Source organism: Mixophyes fleayi, chromosome 1 (genome assembly GCF_038048845.1).
Source record: "Mixophyes fleayi isolate aMixFle1 chromosome 1, aMixFle1.hap1, whole genome shotgun sequence".
Classification (NCBI taxonomy): domain Eukaryota; kingdom Metazoa; phylum Chordata; class Amphibia; order Anura; family Limnodynastidae; genus Mixophyes; species Mixophyes fleayi.
The window spans coordinates 95,391,317-95,402,949 of NC_134402.1; the positions used below are offsets into that span (position 1 = coordinate 95,391,317).

Consider the following 11,633-nt stretch of genomic DNA (forward strand, 5'->3'; position numbering starts at 1 on the left):
ACATGGTTCTGGAGCGATGAGTACCTTACATCAGTTTTGCCTTACACATATCTATACAAATAGATTTCTGTCGAATATTTACTAATTCCTTCACATAGTTATCAACTTATTGTTGAGATTCTTCTATGGTGAGGATTATTCTGTGTATATATATATATATATATATATATATATATATATATATATATATATATATATATATATATATATATACACACACACACACACACACACAGGATTGTGTTGGGTACTATGATTAGCCAAGCAACCGCAGGTAAAGGTACTTTACTGCCAGTGAATGCCCCTAAATCACGAACTACGTGTTTTGGGTCTTTTTGGAAATCCTTTCTTTTGAACACGGACTATTAAGTCATCTCCTTGCAATTCGAGGACAGTTGCAAACAGGTAGAGATGCTTACTCTAGAAGATGTCCGAATCCCAAGATCTTAAAATAAATTAAAAAAATATTAATAAAAAAAATTTAAAAAATTAAATACTAACCCGCATGACGGGACCTTACTCTCCTCACGACTGCAGAGGTAGGGGGTCACCTACAATTATTCAAATATCAGTGGGCGGCATACACCTAAGGTATTTGGAACTTGGGGATCATGTCCAGAGTGGAGAACCACCGGGGGCTTTATTCAAACCTATTCTTGGTGCCCAAACAGGACGGTTCATTTCGATCATTTCTAAACCTCAAGGGGCTAAAACAACATCTACGAGTAGACAAGTTTCGGATGGGATCAGTCTTTTTTTTTTTTTTTTTTTTTACAGTGGGAAGCTCCCATTATCAATTCAGGGCTTTCTCCTTTGGCTTTCCAGAGCCCAGAGAGTTTTCACAAAGATTATGGCGGTAATGGCAGAACGTTTCCGTGCCTTGTGAGAGAACATTATTCCGCATTTGGACTATTTTCTCCTCAAAGAGACTTATTAGGTCCTTTTCTCTATTAGCATCTGACCCTGTCTATTCGAATTCTGGAGCAACACGGTTGGATAATTAATTATTCCAGATCCCAGTTGATGCCCTCACAGAGGATGAGGTTTCTAGGATTAATAATGGACACCACTTTTCAGAAGTTTTTTTTTTCCAGAACCTTCTCTACAGATCCCTACAACTCTCTGTATGGTTAATCCCGAGTCACCCTGGTCCTTCCATGCGCTTGGGCATGGGGATTCTAAGGTTGATGTTCGAAACCCTCCCATACGGTTGTTTCCACTCTCGCAGGTTCCAGTGGAATCTACTAAGACATTGGTCGTGTCCCCCTTTTTCATCTGGTGACCCAACAAATCAGACTCTCCAGGGAGACTTGTCAACCTCTGAAATGGTGGTTAGTTCAAGAGCTTCTGATGATGGGCCGATCTTTTGTCCTGTGGTCTTGGATTCTGGTGACCACAGATGCCAGTCTGAAGGGCTGGGGAGCTGTTGTTCTCCAGCTTCGTCTACAGGGTCTTTGGAAAGACAAGGAGGCGCTTTGGCCCATAGATGTTCTTGAGCTAAGAGCCATGCTGTTAGCCCTCCAGGGAGCTCGGTCTCTCCTTCAAGGAAAACCAGTCCACCTCCAATCCTTCAATGTCACTGCAGTGAAATATGAAAAATTGCCAAGGAGGAACAAGAAGTGCAGAAGCTATGCAGGTAGCGGAACAGGTCTTCTTGTGGGTGGAGATATTTGTTCCAGCAATTTTGGCAGTGTTTATTCCCAGAGTGAACAACTAGAAGCGGATTTTCTCAGCAGGCATGCAATCCTTCTGGGAGAATGGGAACTACATCCTCAGGTGTTTCAGGATTTAGTTTGGAAATGGCCTGCCAGATCTGGATCACTAGGTTCCAAGATTCTGCGCAACAACCAGTGTTTCTCTGGCTGTGGAGGTAATGTCCATGAGGTTGGACTCCTTGTTAGTATATCACTTTCCACCAATTCCAATGATTCCTCAGGTCCTAGGATGAGTACTGTTGGAAAGTTTTCTGGTGGCACCGAATTGGCTCTGTTGGCTCTGATTAGCCAACATCTTGCTGCTAGTGGAAGGGTCAGGCTGGGCTTTTCCTCTCAGACCCTATCTTTTCAGTCAAGAACCATTTACACCATCCACACTTGCCTCGGCTGGCTTTAATGGCGTGGCTGTTAAAGCCAACCTCTGACGATCGAGGAGGTTCTCTTCCATGGTAGTGTAGACCCTCATAAAGGCTCAGAAGCCGGTATCAGATAAGATCTATCACAAGGTGTGGAGCATCTATGTACTGTAGGGAGGAAGTGTCATAAGCCTACCTTTTTCAGATTAGCCATTTTCTGGTCCTTCTTCAGGATGAGTTAGAGATAGGACTAAGACTGAGTTCTTTGAAGGTTCAGGTCTCTGCGCTTTTTTCTTTCAGCGCCAGTTGGCTTTCCTCCCTGTTTGTACTTTCCTTCAAGGGGTTATTCATGTTGAGTTTCCCAGCGTTCCTCCGTTGGCCCCAGGGGATTTGAACTTCGTTATTGAGGTTCTTCAGCGGCCTCCATTCGAACCCCTGGAGTCGGCTGATCTGCGTTTCTTGACGTGGAAGATGGTGTTTTTGCTGGCCATTGCATCTACCAACGTGTCGGACCTTGAAGCCTTGTCCCGTAGTGGTCTTTATCTGGTGTTCCATGAGAATAGGACGGTTCATAAGACTGTACCTACTGTCTTGCCTAGGGTGGTTCCTGGTTTTTATTTAAATCATAAGATAGTGGTTCCAGCATTTAGAGAAAGAATTGCTCCTTCTGGGTCTTCTTCCTCTGTTAGTCTGGACGTGGTCCGGGCTTTACGGCTTTATGTGGACAGGACTTCTGCTGGTTGCAGGACTGACTCTCTTTTTGTTCTTTACGAATTTCATAGGAGAGGTTGGCCGTCCACCAAGCAGGCCATTGCTCGTCGGATCAGATCTAAGATTAAGCTTGCTTATGTGTAGATATCTACCTGTGCATCAGGTTCTTACGGTGCACTCTACTTGTGCGTTGGGGGCTTCCTGGGCTGCTCGCCATGGAGCATCTGCAGAGCCAGTTCAACATTTTTGAGTCTGTGGACGCCAATTTCGGCCGCAGTGTTTTGCGAACTAGTAGACCAGAGAATTCCCTCCCATAGGGGCTACTTTAGAAGGTCCCCATGGTAGTAGTGTCCCCCAGAGTGCATGAAGGAGAAAAGAAGATTTTTGTACTTCCGTTAAATCTTTCTCTGATTCCATCTGGGGGACACTGCGTTCCCTCCCTTTTGCTGTTCTACAATTAGTTGTGTTGTTGAGCCCTTTTCTTGGGACTTTATTACTGAGGTCTGTGGGATTGCAGAGGGGAGGAATCAGCAGCTTAGTTGTTAACTATTTAAGTGCCAACTCCATGCGCCCTCATACAACCCCATGGTAGCAGTGTCCCCCAGATGGAATCAGAGAAAGATTTAACGCAAGTACAAAAATCTTCTTTTCACTTCATCAAGGTTTTCATCTTTCTCCAGAATAAATGTGAGCCACCATTTCTTGTCATAGACAGCAGTTACATGACTTCTGATGTGATCAAGTGAGAGCTGATACTACATTATCTTGAGGAACTGAACAATGACCCTCTTGCTCTTTTCTAAGTGTTCCAAGTTGTTTTCTGCAGCTGGCACAAACTTTTGCAACTTTTGACATTTCAGAAAAAAATTTACACATCCATTCTGAAACAGTTCTCAAGCCCTTCTTATTAGAAGTAGGATAAGCTTTTTAAATGGGTTGAAACAAGGTACCTGTCACTTTCCTTCATCTTTATTCTGCTTTACTTCTCTAAACCAATTTAAACACCAAACACTGCTCTAGGCAATTTAAACACAGTAGGCTCAGACGGGACTACCAGGGAGTTGGGGAAATAATTTCCATGAGACTCTGCAGAGGGGTGAGAGGAGCATGTGCTGCGCTCTGATTGGAGGAGCCTATCACATGCTTCTCTGACCCATGGAGAACAGAGACAGCCTCATGGGCTGTGCCTTCTCTTCCCTGCCTGGCCGGATGACCGAGGGTCTTCTTGTGAGTACAGGGTTGCTCCCAGTCTGCTGGGTCTCTCCCTCCCTGCTCCCAATACACAGTCTCCCAGTCTGATACGCCACTGTAATTAAACACTCCACTTTTTAAAATGTGACATAAATGGTCCAGGGTCAGGCAAGGCTTGGTTGGGCTTATATTTGTAATCAAGGGGCTTTTCTTCATTAATTAAAGCCCACACAAACCTAACCTGTCCCTGTAAAAGGCGGGTCTATTCAACACAATTGAAGTGTCTTTCCACGTAGAGTATCTTTCCACTTAAGCTCACATGCCTGTGAAGAAGTGGGAGCAGGCGCTGTCTGTAAAATCTCATCCCTTCCTGGATTACTCCCCTCTTCATTCTTCCCCCGGCACACCTGTGGAGTTCGGTTTAAACCAGGCCTGTCCAACCTGCGGCCCTCCAGGTGTTGTGAAACTACAAGTCCCAGCATGCCCTTCCAGCTATCAACTGGTTGTTTACTGGCAAAGCATGCTGGGGCTTGTAGTTTCAGAACATCTGGAGGGCCGCAGGTTGGACAGGCCTGGTTCAAACAATATCACCCGTAGCTCCTTATTTCCCGAATTTGCTGAAATTCAAGTGAAAATTGGACTACCCACACAATATTTTTACCAGTACCTACAAATCAGTAATTTCCATTCTGCTGTCAAATCCAGTCTCACCTCTACCCATCACTACTTTTCAGGCACTGTGCCTGCGCAGGGCATCAATGCCTGGTCTTATCTCCGCCATCTATTCTGAGCTGACCTCCTTCAGTTATGCCCCATGATCCCCACGAAGCAGCATGGGAACACGATCTGGGTGATCCTCTTGACGACTAGGACTGGGCTGAAATTCGGGACAACACAGCTTCTGGCTCAATTTATGTACGGAAGAGAAAATGTATATAACAGTGTTGGCTAACCTGTGACACCACAGGTGTTGTGAGACTACAAATTCCAGCATACCCTTCCTGCAATTAGCTGCTATTTATTGGCAAAGCATGCTGGGACTTGTAGTTTCACAAACACCTGGAGTGTCACAGGTTAGCCAACACTGGTCTATAAACTCCTGTACCGTTGGTACTATGTCTTTACAAGTCTTCATAAAATGTTACCCGAATCTACGACAGATGCTGGCATTTATGCTCTTGCGCAGGCTCGTTATTACACATATGGTGGGACTGTCCTAAATTAACCCCTTTCTGGTGCGAAATCAAGTCCCTGATGGAATCTGTGATTCAAATTTCCCTCCCCCTAGAACCAAAATTCTTTCTTCCTCTCGAATTCCCCTCAGCCACAAAACACCAAAATAAATTAGCCAGACACATTATCTCTGCTGCCACCTGCCAAATTGCCACCGACTGGAAGCATGTTGCTCCCCCCACTATCTTCTCCATGATCACCAGATCTACCGAATGGAATATATGACCAGCATTATATGTAACTCCTCTAAAACCTTCAAGGTCTGGGAGCCCTGGATGTTCTACTTTCAGTACTGCTCCCCCTTCACCTAACTAGTGGAATTGCATTGTGATTAAGGAACTTAAGTTCAACTGTATCCTGGAGATGCAATCTACAACAAATGGAAGAAAAAAACATTTATATTCAAAAGGTTTATTGCACCAAATTCCACATAAAATATATTTAAAATTATACAATAGATTGAGAGGAAATAGTTCACAATTTCAACTGACAAATGTTTAATAACTATACAGTGCAGATTGTACATTTGAATCTCCTAAATACCAGGATATATCACAAATGGCTCCTGTTATATGTACTATTTAATAAATACAGTAAGACAGTCTTCCCTAAAATCACTGCTTGTAAACCCTCATCTTCCACCAAGACACATTTGAAAAGAATAGAAAAAAAAAAGGGCTAAAACGAGAGCACTTTTAAGATTACATTTGTTGGGAAGCAAACAAACTCTCAAAAAAAAAACACACACTACATGTGAAGTATTATAATTCCAGCAAAATTTCTAAGAGGTCGAAGCATAATCTACTGTAATACTGATAAAGTACAAACTTTAAAGCAAGAAAATACTACCTCTGTAGTGTATTATCCCCAACTTACACGTTCAGAAGACCTCAAATACTGTAACTGTGTGACACATCCCAACACAATCTAGGCAATCACCCCACAACAATACTTCCCATTTTTTTTTTTTAATATATAAAAAGTAAGACTTAACAGTCCCAACAATTGAGGTAGCAACTTCAAGAGAAGACAGCGACTAAGGTCTGTTTAATCAGTGTGTCATCTGAACATGTTCAGATCTGACATATAGATAACATTCAAGGTCCAAAAGCTTGTACAGAATTTTATTCTGGAAAAATATTTATATTTCTTGGACAAATCATCATGTGCTGTCCACTGCCTGTGTACAAGTAACAGGTTTTTTTTGACTCTTCAAATTACAGAGCAATTCATATAACAAGACACTAAGCAGCATTAATATACCTGTAAAAAGTTCCCATACTTTGTCACAACATGATATGTCTGCATAGCAAGTGTATATAAAATCTAGTGTCCTATTTGGTCACCTATTTTTCAGCTTAAAAGGTTCACCGTTTAGGCCCTTTATTAAGTGTACCGACATGATGTCTGGGGTACATTGGCCACACATTGAAGTATTGATGACCATATCAGGTAGTGATAAAAAAATGAATGGGACCAGAAGATGACAGCTATTGGGCATGTATGGTCATTTTTTTGGACATGCCATAACATAGGCCGGAAGAGATTCAGCTGCTCCTAGCTCTCTAATCACTTTATACCTACTGTGGAATTACAATTTAAGCCTTTGTGAGCTTTTCCCCAGCTCACCAACCAGGTTTATTAAAGTATTGTAAGATTCACAGCTCCCACATATACTGTGAACAGAGGTAACGTTTACAAAACTTATTTTACATGTATTCTTGCACCAGTAACTTACTTCACATGGTAGAAATGGGAGAATGAAAACATAAAACAGATGTCACAGCCTAAGAGTTTTGCAATAGCTTTAAAGCATCCTATTTACCTATATGTGCCAAACAAAAATGAACATGTTAGTGTGGCTATCAAATCCTAGTGTGTGGGAATATTAAAACAAAACACTCCCCCCCCCCCCCCTCCCAAAAAAAACCCCAAGACAAAACAAACAAAAACACCTACAGAATTCACCAACCCTGCATCTAAATTGTGCTGCTGTTCCCTCTTGAAAGGTGTCCCAGCTATCTTAATACTAACTGTACCATGCAGTCAGGTTATAACTTACACAGAGTGGAGTGAAGTGTACACTGTAAGACTGCTTTCAGTACAGGTTGTGAAAGATCAAGAGATGCACTCTTGGGATTGTTTCATGCCAAGCTCTTTATTCTATGTAGGTCATCTATAATTTAGTGTAAAGCTGAGAGCAGACTGCAGTACTAGGCGACTTGTGGGCCACAATGATTCAGGAAGGGATAGATTAGACCATGTGTGCCCTCAATTACCAAACAGTCCAAAACACCACAAGGACCAACACATTATGATTGTTTGTATTCTAGTAGTGCGCTTATAAGTTTCTTTCAATAACATTGATATAGCTTTCCAATGCATCTTAAATGCACCAGACATATTTTGTCTCCTCCATTATGGAACTTACATGTCTCTTGTGGAGCCTCAGGAAGAATAAAGCTACAAAGTGGGTGATACAATTAGTCTTTGAACACCTTCCTGAGTGGAAATCGCCACAAGTGTTTCTATTGGTAAACTAATCCAGTAATCCTGCAATCAATGCTCCACTAAGATAATGTATGAACACGGAATGTGTGTATTTGTAAGACCTATGCAGGCAAAAAGTGCTCTTCAGTTGTTTTGTCCAGCAGAGCTCAGAGATCGTGTCCTCATGGGGAATTTCAATAACATTTTTTTTTTTTTTTTTTAAATAAGCAGAATAGAATAATTATATAACCATGATCGTATGTAGGACACCATACTCCATTATGTTAATGACTATGAAATATACACGTGGCACTAATGTGTGTATAATCCACTGTCAATTTTTTGGTAAGGTCATCACTTATACAAAGGATACTAAGTAATGCTTAGTATAAGACAGCAGGGGCTGCTGGGTCTTGCAAATTATAATAGCAGAAGTAGTCAGAACTCTGTGACCATAAAATGATGCTTGGAGGTACTGTACATTATCTCATTTATGAGCTTATAACCCTGAATTACATGGGGAAAAAAAGGACAATTATAGGATGCCAAAATTCTTATTAAAAACACAATACAGTAGAAGTATAATGTAGCGCTCCAACTTGGGGCAAGAAAACAAAGCAGATAAAACATGGCCATTGTGGCTATCCAAACAAGAGACCAACAATTGTTTTAGTGTTTGAGAATTTCAGGATTTTCCGGAACCTCTTCCCTGTGAAGCGACGAAAAAGGCCACTCAGGAGTACCATAATGCCTTGTACTTCATGTAAACTTTAAATAATGTCCAATTAGGATAAAGGGGTAAAACTTAAACTGCTTAGTATAGGAACGGCAGTGTGATTCCATCTCCCCTTTTCCTGAATAGTTTCTTTAAGGAATGACCATTTGTAGAATGCAGCTTATAAGAGGATTTGAGCAACGTGAGGCGAATGAGTGCTTGCCACAGCAGCCAACAGAGGCAAATCACTTGATTCAATCCTGAAATGGAAACAAACAACATTAGAACACAGCGGTTAATGTTTCCACATTATTCAAAACAAATAACTCTGCCTTATGGTAAAAGAACATGGCTAAATAGCACAGAAAACATTAAAACAATAAATCACTGCATTAATAAGAATTTCAGAAAGGTTTGTACAACTAATTAAAGAGGACTTCTGCCTGCAGGAAAAGTTTAATCCATCAGTCAGGCTAAACATCATCTCACACTAAATGTGCAATGTGTGGTGTACTGTCATCTGCTCAGGTGTTTATTAGTACATTACATTTAGGGAGGGTGCAGCCGGGTAACAAAGCATCTGACCTCATTCATATCTTGCACAGCTCAAGTCATACTTATGTCATTTTTATTTGTGAAATGTTTCTTAACAAACATAATGCACAAGCCATGAAATTAATTGGGAAATCCCATACTAGGTTACAGATGGGGGACTAGAGAACGGACTATACTTGTGTGTTGCTTATATAATAAAAAGGAGTGTAACCTGATGCTTACCCTAATACAACGCCAAGCTCTTTCACATGGACTCTTGTGTGTCCCCGCAGGTACTCAGACAACATTTTACTTTTAAAATACAACTCCTGTAATTTGTCCTCTAAATGCATCACACACTAATCAAGTAAAGAAAAATAGATTATATTAGGATTAGATTAAAAAAAATATAAGGCATTTCATATTTGGTTTACGGAATGGACAAGGTAAATCAATTTACAAAATCCTCTAGAAAGCATAACAATCAAGACGCTGGGAGACTTAGCCGGCATAGGCAAACACAAACTGGATAACTTAAAAGGTCTAAATAAAAAATGTATGGCATTACTACTGCTGAAGACTAAATACTTAGAAGTCATCAGTAAACACACACATTTCTTCTGGTGGGCAGTAGTACACTCATAACAAATTAGAAAATGTAGATTCCGCCAGTTATGGAGATGTTGCATAGAGAACTTATCGATGACAACTATGACATTTGCTTTAAAGCTTGTTGTATTGAACATTGTAGAAAAGGAAGACGAGTCGCATTAATTTTTAATGTCCAAGGACAGGCCCATTGGAGCTCTGCATTAACTCCTCCTGCGAGCATTTCTGGGTATTATGGTACATATAACATTGGTTATTTTTGTTTACACCTCTATGAGGCGAGGGTAAAAATAAGCAACATTTTAGTACCATAACATCCCGTTACGTTTTGGCACACCAGGCTCCAATGGGACTTCACACAGAATTAAATCAGCCCATAGGTCTGCAAAGACTCCAAAGCAAAAGCAATAGCATTTGCCAGAGATCAAAGATCATCATCATCATACCCTGAGAGTACAATGGAAAATCACAGTGCACAAAAGACTCAACTGTTACTGTATTAACTTATAAAGGTACTTAATGAAACTTACAAATACAGGTGGTGTTTTGAGCTTATACAGTTGTGAAATGGACTGCAGCAAACTGCACACTTGACTAGATACCAAGACATCAGTGCCAAGCATCAAGTTGTCCACAGTAGTCTTCTGGCTGCTGACCACTTGGACGCTCCACTTATCAGTGTCTGCCACAATACACACGGCTTCTGCTAAGGGCTCGTCCATGACAGGGTGCTAGGAAGAGGCAATAGGGAGACAGTTACCACTTGCTGCCCAACCTGTGTCTGACAATTCTATTCCTACTCTTGTGCACAAGTTGTAAAACCTTCAAGCTATGCTCTAATTCGCACGGACACAATAATTTCATGCACAGCAAATGGTAATTTCAAGTCAATAAATCATTTGATAAAAGCAGTCCGATGTGGGGGTTCAGACAGTATTTAGACTTTCTTTTGGGCACTGAAGATTACTTGTACATTATGGGCCTCATCGAAAGTTATGGGCAAATTTTGCTAACGGATGCAAAGAGTTGCACTACAACATGTCCACGTCCCAATTTTAAATCTGCTCTGTCTGAGCATGTTTAAATTTGCCCCCCTTCCCCCACCTAAGCACATTTAGATCTACAGAAAACAATAAGGATAACAATAATCAAAGAGGAATATAATTAAGAGGGATGTAAGTAAGCTCAGATCTCATGTTGGCGTTACATAAGAGTGTAAATGCTTCGGACAAATATCACACTTTACAAAAATTCAACCGGGACACCAAAAAAATAAATAAAAGTAAAAACACATTAAAAGGAGCAGCCTCAATGTGAGTGATTCCTGCACCAACACATCACATGATCTTTCTGGCATTACACAGCTTTCCCTTTATATCCTGAAAGTTATAATTATTTTTGCTACATGTTTAGTTACAAGGTGAATGGTAAATGCTATGCAGGTGTGCCCATTATAAAATATTTAGCATCTTTGTTTTAGCATATGAAGTAATGGACTGGAGAAAAGTAATTGGTTAGAAGACAATGAGAAAAACCGTCCAACTCCCAGAAAGCACAATGCCCCAGTATCCATGGGCGACGTCCCATGGCTGTGTGTATAAACGTACATGGGTAGAGTGTGCCAGGCTGGCCATCAGGCATTGCTTCAGCTTCTCTGCACTGCCAATCCCATGGAGCACCATATCCGGCATGTATGTGGAACAGTAACCACCAAACAGAGACCTCCCAAAATTTTTTACATTTGTGCTGCTGATGACCTCAGATCTAAGAAATAAAAAAAAAACAAGAGCGTCTCAGTTTAGATTCAAGAAATTGACACAGCATGTAAATATGTGGGACCAAAAAATATATATAGTTCTTTGTATTGTTGTAAGGCCCCTACATTTCATACTGAAGCATTACAATATAGGAACTCATGTTCTACATAGTGTGTGACTTGTGCTAATTGCATATTTACCGTCATTGCACAAGGGATTTTATTTGTATTCAATTGTATGAACCAGTATAGCCAGTCTATCTACATGTAGTAAGAAACACATCGTACCTCATATCACTAATCTTGATAATGTGCCTGAAACA

At 40.9% G+C, this 11,633-nt stretch overlaps 1 protein-coding gene across 3 annotated transcripts in view; it reads right to left on the reverse strand.

Moving 5' to 3' along the window:
* Positions 1-5,601: 5,601 nt before the first annotated feature.
* The window catches only part of FNIP2 (folliculin interacting protein 2), a 44,350-nt gene continuing 38,318 nt past the window's right edge, over positions 5,602-11,633 (reverse strand). For all 3 annotated transcript variants that reach the window (XM_075198167.1, XM_075198171.1, XM_075198164.1), the window contains 4 exons: positions 11,162-11,318; positions 10,085-10,285; positions 9,189-9,304; positions 5,602-8,671 (listed from right to left, as the gene is read on the reverse strand). In XM_075198167.1, coding sequence (XP_075054268.1) covers positions 8,593-8,671; positions 9,189-9,304; positions 10,085-10,285; positions 11,162-11,318 — 553 coding nt within the window. In that variant the 3' untranslated portion in view covers positions 5,602-8,592. The remainder of the gene's footprint in view (positions 8,672-9,188; positions 9,305-10,084; positions 10,286-11,161; positions 11,319-11,633) is intronic.